The sequence below is a fragment of the Zingiber officinale genome, chromosome 3B (assembly GCF_018446385.1).
Source record: "Zingiber officinale cultivar Zhangliang chromosome 3B, Zo_v1.1, whole genome shotgun sequence".
NCBI classification, from domain to species: Eukaryota; Viridiplantae; Streptophyta; class Magnoliopsida; order Zingiberales; family Zingiberaceae; genus Zingiber; species Zingiber officinale.
Genome location: NC_055991.1, coordinates 76,415,949 through 76,431,675, shown reverse-complemented (window position 1 = coordinate 76,431,675; position 15,727 = coordinate 76,415,949). Strand labels below are relative to the sequence as shown.

The 15,727-nt window shown below is 42.1% G+C and overlaps 1 protein-coding gene across 2 annotated transcripts; it reads left to right on the top strand.

The window, feature by feature from the left end:
• The first annotated feature begins 6,879 nt into the window (after window positions 1–6,879).
• On the top strand, window positions 6,880–14,871 carry LOC122056578 (chromatin remodeling protein EBS-like). 2 transcript variants are annotated; one of them, XM_042618589.1, is made up of 5 exons: window positions 6,880–7,201; window positions 7,307–7,649; window positions 7,764–7,832; window positions 12,423–12,561; window positions 14,583–14,871. In XM_042618589.1, exons 1-5 carry the CDS (start codon window positions 7,129–7,131, stop codon window positions 14,607–14,609), a joined length of 651 nt encoding a protein of 216 aa, XP_042474523.1. In that variant the 5' UTR covers window positions 6,880–7,128; the 3' UTR covers window positions 14,610–14,871. The 2 variants fall into 2 exon arrangements, with proteins under 2 accessions (XP_042474523.1, XP_042474524.1); XM_042618590.1 differs by having other exon boundaries at window positions 6,925–7,201; window positions 7,290–7,649.
• The last annotated feature ends 856 nt before the right edge of the window (window positions 14,872–15,727 follow it).

The following is a 15,727-nucleotide window of genomic DNA, read 5'->3' as shown; positions in this document are numbered from 1 at the left end:
AGTAGCCAACCGGGAGATACTCCGAATTCTTCGAGCTCGGCTCGACCACATGGGAGGAAGCTGGGTGGACGAGCTGCCGGGAGTCCTATGGGCAATCCGCACGACCCCTAAGGAGGGAACGGGAGTAACACCGTTCCACCTGGTGTATGGAGGCGAGGCGGTCGTCCCAATCGAAGTCGGCGTAGAGTCCGTCCGGATCAAGAACTACGACGAAGATAATTCCGAGCGGAGGCAGCTAGAATTGGACTTGATCGACGAGGAGCGAGCCAAAGCGTCCGTTCGGCTGATGGCCTACAAGCAGAGAATGAAGCAGAACTACAACCGCCGCGTGATTCCTCGAGCATTCCAGGTGGGCGACTTGGTCTGGAAGAAAGTGAAGTCGGTCGGGGACGTAGGCAAGCTGGAGGCTCCCTGGGTGGGACCCTTCAAGGTCGTCGAGAAGTTCCGATCAGGAGCCTACTACTTGGAGGATAAGGATGGACGACGGCTGGATAGGCCGTGGAGTGCAAACCACCTCCAGCCCTACCAGGCCGGATGAAAGGTGCGCCGATGTAATATATTTCATAAATATTCCGTTCGGATGTATCCTTTGGCTGCAGGAATAAAAGTTATAAGAATAAAGCAAAGGCATGAGCATTGTGTGCCCATCGGATAGCTGTATAAAGGCATGGTGAAGACCCTGTGCCGTTCGGCTGGGCGTATATTATCCGAGCCAAATGCTCGATGGTGAAGGCCTCGCGCCGTTCGGCCGGGCGTATATTATCTGAGTCAAACGCTCGATGGTGAAGACCCCGCACCGTTAGGCCGGGGGTATATTATCCGAGCCAAATGCTCGATGGTGAAGGCCCCGCGCCGTTCGGCCGGGCGTATATTATCCGAGCCAAACGCTCGATGGTGAAGACCCCGTGCCGTTCGACCGGGGGTATATTATCCGAGCAAAATGCTCGATGGTGAAGACCCCGTGTCATTCGGTCGAGCGTATATTATCCGAGCTATAAGCTCATTATTGAAGACCGTCGAGCTCCGACGTTAAACCCTAGAGTCGAACCGGCGACTATAAATCCCCCGGCCTGAAGACCGTTGAGCTCCGACGTTAAACCCTAGAGTTGAACCGGCGACTATAAACCCCCCGACCGGAAGACCGTCGAGCAGCGACGTTAAATCTTAGAGTCGGAAGCCTGAAGACCGTCGAGCTCCGACGTTAAACCCTAGAGTCGAACCGGCGACTATAAACCCCCCGGTCGGAAGACCGTCGAGCAGAGACGTTAAATCTTAGAGTCGAACCGGCGACTATAAACCCTCCGGCCGGAAGACCGTCGAGCAGCGACGTTAAATCTTAGAGTCGAACCGACGACTATATATCCCCCGGCTTGAAGACCATCGAGCAGCGACGTTAAATCTTAGAGTCGGACCAACGACTATAAACCCTCCGGCCAGAAGACCGTCGAGCAGCGACGTTAAAATCCTAGAGTCGAACCGGCGACTATAAACCCTCCGGCCGGAATACGTCCTGCAGGCTTCGGCTCGGTGATAAACACCAGCAATCGGTATGCCTTGTTCTTAGGGACAAGAAGAAAATAATAGCATACTTCCGTTCGGGTCGATCGGCAAGAAGATACTAAAAAGGTCAGCCTATGAATAGAGCAGACGATTGACCAAGTTACAAAAGGTCAAGTTACAAAAGGTACTTCACGAACGATCTACCGGGAACTCCATTTAAAGAGGTGGGTGTGTTCAGACGAGCGACCTAGTTATCGAAAATACTTCGTGAAAAATTCCTTTGGAAAGCTAGGAAGACAGGACGAGAGACGATTTAACGAGAAGGAAAGGTGGGGGACGCGAACGGCGGTAATTCACGCTCCGATCGGAAGACACAAGTACTGATGATTTAACGAAAAAAGAGTAAGCTAACAGAGGGACGACATATCTTCATTAAAATTCAGGCCTGTAGGGCCGGTCGGAAGGATTACAAAAAACACTACTCAAGAAAATAAAAGGTCTTCGGGATGGAGGAAAGAAGCGCCACGTAGTCTTCGGCCAGGATAGTTGCGGAGTCGAGAAGCTGACCCTTGGACTTCAGATAGTCCGTCATGGCATAAATGGCCAACTCAAAGGCAGAATACATCCGCTCGCAGACCTTCTCAGAAAATTCGTTCGAGCGGATGTGCTGCAACTTCAAGGCTGCGACCCGACCTGGCTCGGCCTCTTGATATTCCTTGAAGGTAGCTTGGGAAGCTTCAAGAGACTCCTGCAAGGTCTTCAGTTTGTCCTTATGTTTGATCGCCTCCCCCGAGCGGCTAGCCTTCTCGCCGTTCAGCTGCTCCATCAACTCTTTGACTCGTTGCTCCAGGCCCCGCGCCTCGACGTTTTTCTTCTCCAGATCGGCGATGGCCGTCTTCTTCTGATCGGTGGCTAGGCTTATTTTCCGGTCAAGTGTCTTGACTTGTCTTTCGAGTTCAGCCAGAGTATAGGCCTGGTCGGCCGTCTTCTTTCACTCCGCCTCCAACAAATCCTTGGTCTTCTTGAGCTCTTTCTGCAGCTCGGCATAGGAGGGGCCTTGGGAGGACGGACCGCCTGAACTCTTCAGCTTATTCAACTCTTCGTCCATCATGGCCAGTCGATTGGCGACCGCGATCTCCTCCACCCATCTCTGACATAAACAAGATTATTAATAGCCGACCGGAAAGATGGCGTAAAGGACTTCGGAAGAAAACACACTCACCCCAGTGGCCTGTTGCATTTGGCTGTTGGCGAGGTTGGCGAGGTTGGCGAGCGGAATCAACGCAACACGAGCCGAAGCATCGGCCCACATCTCGGCGAGTGACCCCTTCATGGTGATCATATGCTCGGGCGCGGTCGGCCGATCAGACTCGGGCAAAAGCTCCGCGGTGGGAAGGTGTAGGGTAGCCCTGATGGTGCGGCTCCGGCCGGGAGTCGTGTGAGCTGAGGCAGAGGGAGCAGAGGCCAGGGCGGAGAACTTGGACAAAATAGCCGAGCGCTGGACCCGGCGGGAGGCAGGTGGAAGAGTGCTGACCGGCACAGCCTCAATAGGGTGGGCAGGCGAGTTTAGTTGACATAGAGTCCGATCGGAGGATAATGCCTCCACCATTGGAGTTTTCCCCCGAGAGTCGGATCCCGCCCGCTCGGATACGCGAACAACAGAAGTAGCCGAGCGCAACGGTGTCTCCGTCCGACGCCTTTTTTGTCTGAGCGGGCGCTCGCATTCCCGATCTAAGCCCTCTTCTTGGACGACATGTTCCCTGTTTGACGTAGCGCCCCCCGTCACCTCTATGGGGGAGGCCTGAACGGCTGACTCCTCCGCGTTTGTCTCGCTCTCACCCTCGTGAGAGCCGACCGGAGTGATGGCCAGTTGCTCCATCTCCTTGGTGGCGGCCGCCTCAAACACCTTAGCTTTCCTCTTCAAAATCCTGAGCATCACGGACTCCATGACTATATTCGCTGCAAAGAAAAAAGAAGAAAATTAGTTAGCACTCAAAGTACATAAGCAAGTGAAATTCTTACCGAAGCTGCTCGGAAGGGGAGTACGGCTCGGACTCATGCCGAATATATACAGCACGCCTTTAGGCAGAAGCTTGTTGATATCGAGCTTCAGACCGGCAAGCATGTTCGCAGCCTGGAGATAGTCCGGTCAGGTCTTAAACCTTTTAAGCTCAGGAGAAATAGGCGGTCCAACCTGCCATTTGGTTCGGAAGGGAGCCCGCTCAGGGAGACGAAGATAAAAGTAATACTCCTTCTAGTGTTTATTGGAGGAGGGGAGTTTATCAAAGAAGACTAGACCGGGCCGAGCCTGGAATAGATAGGTACCTAGCTCGGACTGCTTGGGATAATAGAAGTAGTAAAAAATTTCCGGGCGGAGAGGAATGCGGTGTATCTTGAACAATACAACCACTCCACACAAAAGGCGAAAAGTGTTGGGAACTAACTGGGCGAGCGGAAGACCAAAGAAATTGCAAACGTCGACGAAGAAGGGGTGGAGAGGAAACCGCAGACCAGCTGTGAATTGGTCGCGGAAAAAACAGATGGCTCCGCTCGGCGGTTTGTGAGGCCGCGCGATTGGTGAGGGAAGAATAAGTTCAAAGTCAGACGGAATGTCAAAACCATCAAACAAAGCCTCAGCGTCACGCCGATCGAAGCGAGACTCCATGGTAGTATACCAGGGACCTAAAGTGAGGTCTGCGGGTCGGGAAGAACTGGCCATTGTCCGATCGGGCAAGGAAGCAAAAGGCAAGAAAATAGAAAATGACACATGACAGGGAGACGATGAAAGGGACAGCGACCAGAAAACCAGAACTCGACAAAAAAAAAAGGATAACAAAGAGGAAAGGCGGAGGAACCTTACGAAGAAGCTGGAGATCGAAGGAAGGCGATGGGGAATCGTCGGAAAATAGTGAAGCGGAGTCGCCGGAACGCTGAAGCACCGAAGAAAGGCGGCGGGACACGCGAAGGCAAAAGTGTGGCGGAGGAGGAAGGTGACGGCTTTATAAGGTCGGGCCCGATCGGCCTCGACCGTCCGATGTAGGTCACAGGAAACGAGGCCTACATCGGGCCGTTCATTTCAAACCGTCGATGTCCCATCGGACACATCGCCGAGCCGTACGATGACGCCAGCGGAAGTGCCACGTGGCACCAGGCCATAGGGGCGCATTTAATGAGGCCCATTACGACGCACAGCACGCGTGCTCGGCCTTAATGAAGAGGATTTGCATGAATCCCGAGGAGATCCGAAAGGCGTCAGCGTTGACCGTCGACGCGGTAACAAAGCCAGCGGCAGTGATAGGCCGAGCGGTCGTAAGGAGGAACATTCCAGAAAGTGGTAGAGCAGTGTCATTCTGGCCGACCGGCAGTCCACTCAGCCGGACTTAGCGCCTCTTACGACTAGACTTGAGGGGGAGGCATGTGATCTGGTGATAAGTATGGGGGACCCTCGTTGGCGGAAGGTCAATGACACGCGGAGGTCAAAGGTTAAGAGATTCAACCCTGAGACCTGACCGACCGGAAGAAGAGGGCCGACCGGCCGCTCGACCGACCGGAATGAGATGGCCGACCGGAATCCCCCATGGAATAAAAGACAACCCGACTAGGGGTCGGGTTTCCGATGCTCAGGTAAAATGGTTGGAGGGCCGATCGGGCCGTCCGTTCGGCCGTGGCACAAGGCAACAAAGATAGGCAGGAGCAATCTCGTCCGAGCATACGACTAAGGCGGAAGTGATATGCCCGCCGAGCGGCATAACTGCTCGGCCCTGGAACAGACAGGAAGCGCAAGAGGACAAAGGAGACAGGGGATAACATCATCCTCGAGACGCCTGCCGCCGACAGGCAGCAAGGTTGGCGGCCGAGCCGTACACAGGATCATACGATGGAAGCTTCCACCGTCACATCCGGGATATGCTCGGACGATTACAGAATGACGCCAGAGGTACTTTTCTGACAGGGGCTCGTTAAGGTATGTTTGGGGAAACGTGCACGCATAGAGAAGCGTGCCCGCTTCTCCCCGGGGTCCTATATAAGGACCCCCAGACGTCGACAAAGGTATGGGCAAATCTCTACTGTAGCCACAGTTACACTGCTTCTCTCGTTGCCTGACTTGAGCGTCGGAGGGCCGTCGCCGGGAAACCCCTCCCGGCTCGGCTTCTTTGCAGGTTCGTCGGAGATCTACACCACCAGTCGGAGACAGCGGAGCGTGCCACGTCCCCAGCGTCCGTTGACTCAGCGCTCGGACAAGATCATATTCTATGATAGATAATACAAAAGATTTTTTTAGAAGAAGCAGTATTCGAAAGATAAAATTGGGATATAATTTATAATTTCGCCTAAGGCCTTTAAACAACTAGGATCAGCTTTGTCACCCACTATGAGCGGTTTCTAATTTATCCTGATGATCAATGAAAAAATTTTATGAAACTAAATCGATGATCTTAAAAATTAGTTAGTAGTCAGCATAAGTAGCATAAGTTGAATATGTAATGTCAATTAAAAAATAATAAAGACTAAAGAAATATATCAAACAACAAGAAGCGAAGTGTGAGTGTTTTGTGAACAAATGTTGATGACTAAATTTAGCAAAAAAAAAAAAATAGTAAATGAGATGTTTTTTAACGATAAATCTAATAATTACAAGCATCCTCAGTATTTTAATTAATTTTTATTACGACATTTAATTTCTTCTTCCTCTTATTTTTCACATTTAAACGAAATAAAAGAAGAAAAAAAATACTTTAAAAAGCGCTTCAAATTATATAAATATGAAAGGACTTTTTTTTTTAATGACTAACTATTATAACAACAGGTAAAAGTTACTATAACTTAAAACATCTAATACCGTACTATTGTAATATTATAATAACTATTTAATAGCTTCTATAATAGATAGTTACTATATACTTGTAGTTAAATTTTTAATTTTAAACTATAAATATCAAATTCTTTATAACTCAGTTAAAATTATTAAAATTTCATCAAAATTATTTTAAAATAATTATATTATAATGATAAAAAATGAATACGCTCGTCCCTGTCAATTCATCCCAAAATCAATACAGAATAAATTACGGATGACTACTAGCTTTTGAAATGATGACTAGCACATAAGGGAGATATTTATCTCGATTTTATCGAGATTCGAATCTCAGACCTTATGATGACAACATCTCATATGCTACCCACTAGATCGATACAAAGAGAATACGCTCGTCCCAGCACCCCGCCAATAAGCACTTACCTAAGTAGCACTTAATTTGAATCGTCCTTTTAATTTTTGCTAAAAAAAACAAATTGCGGCTGCTGTCCATCGATTTAGTTATAAAAATTGCCGTTTTTTTAATTGCAGAATTGCGAAGAGTCTCATAATAAGCGAAAAAGGAAGGGCAAGCATGAGTGCGTTTGTAGCGTTGTAGTAAAAAGCTCGAGTCAGTCATTTCTTTGCCACCTCTACCTGTCGCCGGAACCTACCAAACTCCATCCTCTCTCTCTCTCTCTCTAGGGTTTCGATCCGCCCTCCGCTCCATCCTCCGCTCCCGCTCGATCGGCACTCTCCCCACCGTCGACGCTGCAAGCGCTCATCCGGCCCGATTCCCCACTCCCCGTTTGCATCTGACTTGATTTCATCCGATGGCCAAGACCAAGCCCGGGAAGAAGGACCTCGATTCCTACGCCATCAAGGGCACCAACAAGGTCGTCAAAGGTATCTCCTTGCTCCCCCGCGCAGGTAGCTTTCTCCGTTTGGATCTATTTCTCCAGTTGATTTGATTTTTGTTATTGTGGGTTCGCGGGGTGGGGGATGTTGAAGTCGGCGACTGCGTGCTGATGCGGCCGTCGGAGTCGGAGAAGCCGCCGTACGTGGCGAAGGTGGAGAAGATCGAGGCCGACCACCGCAACAACGTGCGGGTGAAGGTCAGGTGGTACTACCGCCCCGAGGAGTCCATTGGCGGCCGGCGGCTGTTCCACGGCGCCAAGGAGTTGTTCCTCTCTGATCACTACGACGTGCAGAGCGCGCACACCATCGAGGGAAAGTGCATTGTGCACTCGTTTAAGAACTACACCAAGCTGGAGAATGTTGGGGCCGAGGACTACTTCTGCCGATTTGAGTACAAGGCGGCCACTGGAGCTTTCACTCCTGATCGTGTTGCAGTGTAGGATTTGCCTTGTTTGCATCTATTTTCTTCATTATTTGTGATCCTAGTTTTTGGTAATTGGATTTTTAGCTGTCAAGTTTGTGTTTTTACTCTTTTTTTTTTTTGTTTCAGATATTGCAAGTGTGAGATGCCTTACAACCCTGATGATCTAATGGTCCAGTGTGATGGATGCAAGGATTGGTGAGTGAGTTTGGTTACTCATTCACGTGTTGCTTGACTTGTCTTTTCTATAATTGCTTCAAGCTAGGGTTTGGAGGTCGAACAGAACTTGAAAAAAAAACAATTCTGGTAGTTTGTTAAAGTTGAAAATATGAATGCCAAAGCATGCACTTATGATTCAAAATGCTAAAGTTGGGAAATTTCTCCAACATGGGCTTAGCCTTTCATCTTGCAGAATTCGGCTTTTTACCAAAAGGAGTGGTCACGTTTCTTTATTTATCCAAAAAAAGAGCACCATAGTTTTAAACTACCAAAAAGAGCACCAAATATAATGTTATTCCCTTCCTACCTCTCCCGCCAACCTCCTAAATCCCCTCTTTCTCGTCGTTTTCCAATGCATCCCCCCTCCAGGATTAAAAAGGGCATGATATGATCCAATATCAGGCCTAGCCTGATATTTTCCATATCAGGTCCACACCGGGCCTAATATATTCCCATATCATGCATGTTGGGCCTGATATGGTCCAATATCAGGCCTGATATTGGACCATATAAGGCCCATACATTGAAAAACAGCGTGGGATTTAGGAGGGTGGCGGGAGGGATAGGAAGGGAATAACACTGTTTTTGGTGCTTTTGTTGGTAGTTTTGAAACTAGGGTATTTCTTTTGGTAAATAAGAAAACGTGGTCGCTCCTTTTGGTAAAAAACTGTGCAGAATTCCTAAACAAAACTGCTATTTTCAATAAAGATCAACAAGATTTCTATTTGATAGAAAAGTTGAGAAAATACAGTAAACTGACAAAGAACTAAAAAAACGCAAAAATGTCTTAAGGAATGACTCATAGTTTAAAGTGTCGTGCCGAAACGGGCGAAACATCTCATTCCGCTCGGTGACCGACATCGGCACGACCTCGACACTAGACCCGCAACATGTGCGACTTGTTGTGCGGTCCCGTGGTTGCAGCGGAGGGGTCACTCGACCTTGCAACAGCAGCGGAGGGGTAGCATAACCCTTCCGCTACCCTGCGGAGGCATCTTGCGACCCTGCGGTCACTACAGAGGGGTCACACGGCCAACGGGGTCGAGCCAAAGGAGTCACGCAATCCTCGCGGCCATGGTTGGTCGTGCAACCCCGCGACAGTGTCGAAGTTGTGCGGGCTTGCGAGTGGTGTCGGATTTCAGATTTTTTTTTAATTAAACAGGTTAATTATTTTAATCAACTCCTAGCTATGATGAAGATAATCTAAAGAGACTTTATTAAACCCTAATAAAATTATCTAATTAATTTTATATTTTATTTATTTTAATTTAAAAATTATAATAAATTATTTATTTATTTATTTATCTATTTTCATATCTTTTTCTTTTTTTAAAGATTATTTTTATATTGTTTATTTTTTAAAAATATTTATGTTAAATATTTTAGTTTTTAATTAATGTATTTTATATTTAAAAAATACCGAAATTATATTGGCACGACATGATACAGTACCGCAACCGTATCGTTCCGGTCCAAGACTGAAACCTCGGCACGGATTGAAATTTTAAACCTTGGAATGTCTTAGTTGGACAAAGAACAAAGCAATTAAGTTCAATTGTTAGGTTCTCACGGTTAGACCGATGAAATTCATATATCTCCGTAATGGTATAATAATGTCCACTTTGTGCCTAAGCTCAAATGGATTTTTTTTTTTTTTTGGCTCTACCCAAAAGACCTCATTCCAATGGAAATATCTTCCATCTTATAACCCTATGATCTTTTCCATGTATTTCAAATGTAGAACTTTGATTATAATCCCAATAGCCATGTTATGCTCCTTCGAATTGAAATTCTATGTTTAGCTTCCGCTAAACATCTATATAATCTAAAGCAAGTTGATCTCATAACAAGCAAAAAGATGGATGAGGTGTTAAGTCTAAGTGGCGGATCACGAGCAACAACAAAGTTGACAACTTGATCTCGTAACAATCTTGGTCCTTAGTGAATAGCGAGGTTAAGCTATTTAACTAAAATTTGAAAGAGCAATAGGGATTTACACTCCTTCCTTCCAATCCTGTTCACTAGGATTTAAACTAAGATTAACAAAAGGAAGGTTAGATTATTAAGTTTCCAAATTCAACCTAATTCAACCAAACTTCAATTGATTCCATTAATTTCCACTTCAATTTCACCAAGTTTAATTTATTTCTTCAATTTTCTATTGGATCATAAACTCATTCTAGGTAATTTTTTGAATTTTTTAGAACTTCTCTATCTATGTTTGTGAGATTATCAATTTCTTGAGAAGGATTGGCGGTGCACGAAGTTCCCATCAATGTGGGGTCCTGGGAAAGGGTCTATTGTATATTGCTTTATCCTACATTACAAGAGGTTGTTTTTGTGACTCCTTGCAGAATTCCTAAACAAAACCGTTGTTTTCAAAAAGGATCAATAAGATCTCTACTTGATAGAAAAATTGAGAAAGTATAGTAAACATATAAACTACTTAAAAAAGCAAATATGCCTGAAGGAATGACTTAGTTGGATAAGGAACAATTCAGTTAAGTTCAATTGTCAGGTTGCCATGTTATGCTCTTTTGAATTGAATTCTATGTTTAGCTTCCGCTAAACTTCTATATAATCTAAACCAGGTTGATCTCATAACAAGCAAAAAGATGGATGAGGTGTTAGGTCTAAGTGGTGGATCATGAGCAACAACAAAGTTGACAACTTGATCTTGTAACAATCTTGTCCCTTAGTGAATAGCGAGGCTAAGCTATTTAAACTAGAATTTGAAAGAGCAACAGAGATTTACACTCCTTCCTTCCAATCGTGTTCACTAGGATTCAAACTAAGATCAACAAAAGGAAGGCTAGATTTATTAACTTTCCAAATTCAACCTAATTTGACCAAACTTCAATTGATTCCATTAATTTCCACCTCAATCTTACCAAGTTTAATCTATTTCTTCAATTTTCTATTGCAGCATAATCTCATTATAAGTAATTCTTCGAATCTCTATTTTTTTAGAATTTCTCTATCTATGTTTGTGAGAGTATCAATTTCTTGAGAAAGACGGATAAACCTTTATTGGCATCAATCCCATTTGAGCGATTTGTATTGGCATCAATCAATTTTGCAAGTTGTTACTTTTCCTTTCTCTTACTATGTTTTGTCTTTATTTCGAACCAATAGGAGTGGGTATAAATTAGCTATATTAATTTAGTACAAAATTCCTAACCAGAACAAATAAAAATGTTAGAAGTTTCCAAAGGGAAATCAAACGGAAACAGATAAGCTGTAGCTTCCAAACAAAAGTAAACTGATCTGATTGGTTTCAATTTGGTTAAGTTAGATTAAAAATATAAAATTTATCTTTAATGTTAAAACTTCATCAAATAATAGACTAAATTCTATAATCTTTATTAGTATATATATATACATTCATGTTCCTATCTATCGATCTAGCATTGTTCCTAACTAAAATATAATCAGAACGGAAATCTCCAATAATTTTCAATTAAAACAAAACAGTTAAATGTATTTATTGAATTTTTTCAGTTTGGTTTTTCATTTTTTGGTTTTGATGCTCATCCATACCAACCAGGTATACGCAATATAAAGTAGGGAAATCTTTTGGAGGGAGATGGATTAGGGATCTTTCTGGGTCACTTAAAAGTCAGGGTTTGTGTATTCTTATATAGGCCTTTTTTTTTAAGCCTTTCATTGCAGCTTCTCCTCCATATCGTTTTGTTTCATCACCCGAGCACTGTGTGTACTGTGCATCCTTTATTCTGCATGAATGGATCTTGCAGTACTACCTTTTTTCGCTCATTTATTTGTCCTATAAATGCTTAACAAAACCTTACAGATGAATACACGTCGAAATATGGGTGTGAATATCCTTTTGGACCAAGTAAACTTACATCATGTGATTTTTCAAGCTTCTAAATCTAGTAAAAATTTTCTAGTAGATGTGCCCATTTATACAGTTTTTCAATAGGATCTCAAGATTATAGGTTATAGGAAACCTGAATGCCTCTCTAGTAATTAGCCCCGTCTGTTAGCCAATCAATTCTTGGGAGATAAATCCAAGAATCATGTCAACTTGTCTGCGCCAGAGGTTTCCTTTTTGTTTACTACTTTTGATTGCTTTCATTTATCATCTTCAGTTTCCATATAATTTTGTTAGACTCAAATGTTTGTACACAAGTCAATGTGGAATATTGCTCCAGCTTTTTACCATTGTATTCTTTTTAAAGCTATCTATGTACTTTCTTTTGACAGAATCCCCATATGCAACGCCTTTTGCCACTATAAGAGTTTTATTCCAAAATTATGACATGAAAGTATTCTATATGTTACTTTAATGGCTTGATTGAAAGATAAGCATGTTTATTACTTCGGAATGATGGTTAACATGTGATATGATACAATTCTTAGAGAATTACCAATTTCATCTTATGCTTTCTTGTACCATGGGATGAGGTCCTATTAGTTTCTATAATTATGAGGATCAGTTTTTAGAATTTGAGTTCGTGTCAATGGCCAGGGTTATTTCGCTCTTTTAAGACCTCTGACTTTACTATGGTTCATTCATCCTGACGTAAATAATGATTATTCAAATAGGTTCCATCCAACTTGCATGGGCATGAGTATTGAACAAGCAAAAAAGTTAGAACATTTTCTGTGCTCAGACTGTGACTCAGAAGCTGATGAAAAAAGATCATCAAATGGATATCCAGATTCGACAGTTTCTGATACCAAGGTATTATTTGTAGTGTTTATATGTTCAATTATTTTAATCACTGAAATTACACTTATTTAGAAAAATAAGTAAACATGGATTCCTACTTGATCATGTTCATGTGGGTAATTTTCTGGAAAAGATTCTGCTCTTTCTAGCGGTATAGAGAGGGAATTTACTATGAGATTTTGGTACTAGGTAGTATGATGACAATGATATTCCTCTCACAATTTGGTGGAAATAAACCATTTTTGAAACACCATTGTCTTCATTTATTCTCGTTTTCTGGTTTTATATTCAGACCATTAGTTTTAGCATAGTTCTCAGTTTTCGTTTTGTAGTTTCTAGTACTCATGGAAGTTTCACAATTTGCTCCAAGAATTTTTGGTGTATCAAATTATAATCATAACAAAGTTGACGGATTTTGGTTTGGATAGCCCTATCTAATCTCATCTCGGTTAATTTCATGCTATGATCAACTTTAGATAATTAAGTTGGATGCTCAAGCTACTTACCTTGGATTAATTATCAAGAGATACTAATGAATATATTATTAACAGTGTAAACATTGATTATAAGGGAGGAGATTTTGAAGCCACGTATTGTGCTTTGCCTCTAGGACAAATTCAAAGACTGGCGACCGACCATATGTAATGATTATTGCTCGATAGTTAGAAAACAAGTTAACAACTTAGGAATATTAGTCTAGCATAGATAAGATCACTAAGATACATTTCTGGAGTTGCTAGAAAAAGAACAACATTATTAGGATTAGTTAGGTGTAGCTATGTAGAATAAGAGAAACCATTGACATTGCCATAGATGATCGATAGAATTTATAGTTAGAAAAGTTGAATAAATATGGAATGAAATAAACAAAGAATAAAATATGAATAATTCTTAGTTTGGATCATGGAATAGAATAGACTATTCACAAGGAATAAATAATACTTTTCACAACAATAAAACAATGCTTTGTCTAACTTGTCTAGCTCACATGATCTAGGTTGAGTCTACCAATCTACCCTACTTAACTAGCTAGTCCATTGCTCTCCTTTCACTGTTTGATCGACTTGCCCAACCCACTTTGTGGTGCCTGCGCTTGAATGGCCCACTTGATTGGACGATTGACCTATTGAACTAGATTGAATCTCTTGGCCCACTTGGCTTGATAGGACCAACTGATTCGCTCGGCCCACTAAATGCACCATTGAGGTTAAAAGTGTGTGGCTCCAATGGAGACCTAAAAATTCTACTTTATTACTAAAGGTAACTTGAGACTTGAGTAATCCTTTCGACCGAAACTAAATAATTGGCTCAATCCATGATCTAAAATATCAATCCATTTCAGAGTTTCAGTTTATGACCAGATCGATATAATTTCAGTATTGTATCGTGTCGTATCAACACGATTCAGTATTTTGTAAAATATAAAATATATTAATTAAAATTACAAAATTTAATTTAATATTAAAAAAATTAAAATAAAATAATTTTTTTAATAAGAAAAAAAATTCGGGATCGCGGCGACGTCGTGACCTCCGCGGGGTTGTGGAGGCACTATAATCCTTTTGCGACCTCGTTGAGGTTACAAGGGCCTCTGTGATCCTCTACGACACTGTAGAGGTCAAAGTGGGATAGTAGTGCCTCCATGACTGAGCGGAGATCATTGCGATCTGCGGCAACTCGCTGTGTTGGTGCAGAGCTACAAGCTATGGGCAAAAAGGCAAATTTCGTCTGTTTCGCTCGGCACGGTACAAAATTTTAAACCACGGCTCAATCAAATCATATGAAAAATGTTGAATGAGGGTTCACTTACATAGGTCAAATACTCCAATTTCCCACTACTTGGGGTTGACAAGAAACATAATCAATTCTTTCATATTACGAAGAACATTATTCAGGAACCATTCTCTATCAATAGTGTAGGCGACCCATGGATAAAGTTTGGTTGATGTTGTTGTATTCTTTGTCAGTAGTCAATATTCATTTTTTGGATTTTTCATGTTTTTTCACTGTTTTTTTTAATTCAATTGCTGCAGGTTGAACCTAAGAGAAGAAAAAGGTAAGTGGTAGTTGCTTTAGATGGATGTGTGCATTCTGCAAAACTCAATCATAATGTTGGCACCATGCATGAGATTGTACAGTGCAGAGAACAAACTGCTTGAAGATTAACCAAACCATTGCACTTGTATGTACTTTGTGATTGTTTTAGGTGGTAATATTTGCACTTGAGGAGGAATCAAATGATAGTGTTTCTCAATCCTCACCTTTCTTTTTTATTATTATTATCATTACATTTGAGTCATAATGATGATTTCAGTGACTCCATCTCTAATATGTCTGATAGTGTTTGATTCTGAGATGACCCTGATCTTCACAGCACATATGTAGTCGACAAAGACTGTCTTTTTGGACCAATCCGTTCCATCAGGGAACCGCGAAGGAGGTTTGGCTGATCACCCTTTGTCTAGTTTTCTAAACATTCTCTCTAATCAATTAGCAATTAACATTCTTTTACTTGGAAACTTTTACAAGGAATACTCAATGAAGCAACTGTTCTTTTACAAGAGAAAATCAAAAGGGCATTCTAAGGGCTACTCGTTTAAAATTTATTAAAAGGAAATTGCATCTTTTATTTTATATTTAAAATATCCTTTTATTCTCGGTCAGTTTAACTGGAGGAGTATAAATAGGAGGCTTGATAACTTTTGAAGTTGTTGGGTATAAAGCAAATTAATTAAGTTTTTTTTTAAAGAGTAAAGTTGTCATCTTAGCATGCTTTTCAGTAGGGTCTTACACTCTTCTAAGAAGGCATTTTGTACCTATATAGATAATAACTATGTCAATATGTTAGGATAACTTTTCTAGGTATTCAACTCTTCTAGTTAGCTTTCTTAGGCCTAGTTTTTACCGGTGGAAAAACTCCTTGTGTTGTGTTGAGACTTGAATCTTAAATTCTTTGATTATTCGTTAGCGGAGTTAATCATTACACCATTTTTTTAATAGTTGATTGATGAAACAACATTTAATGGTTATGTTTGATTTATCAGTTGAATTGCATGGTTGTTGTGATATAAAGTTTATTTATACGTTCAATTTAATTAAATTTTAAATTTAAAATACTGAATAAACTAAAATAATCAAGATTTTTTTTTAAAAAATAATTTTTCTAATTAATTGAATC

Coding starts and splice junctions, on each gene's coding strand:
- LOC122056578 (XM_042618589.1), top strand. CDS start 7,129: ATGGCCAAGACCAAGCCCGGGAAGAAGGACCTCGATTCCTACGCCATC. Junction 7,202..7,306: donor CACCAACAAGGTCGTCAAAG/GTATCTCCTTGC, acceptor GGGATGTTGAAG/TCGGCGACTGCGTGCTGATG. Junction 12,562..14,582: donor CGACAGTTTCTGATACCAAG/GTATTATTTGTA, acceptor CAATTGCTGCAG/GTTGAACCTAAGAGAAGAAA.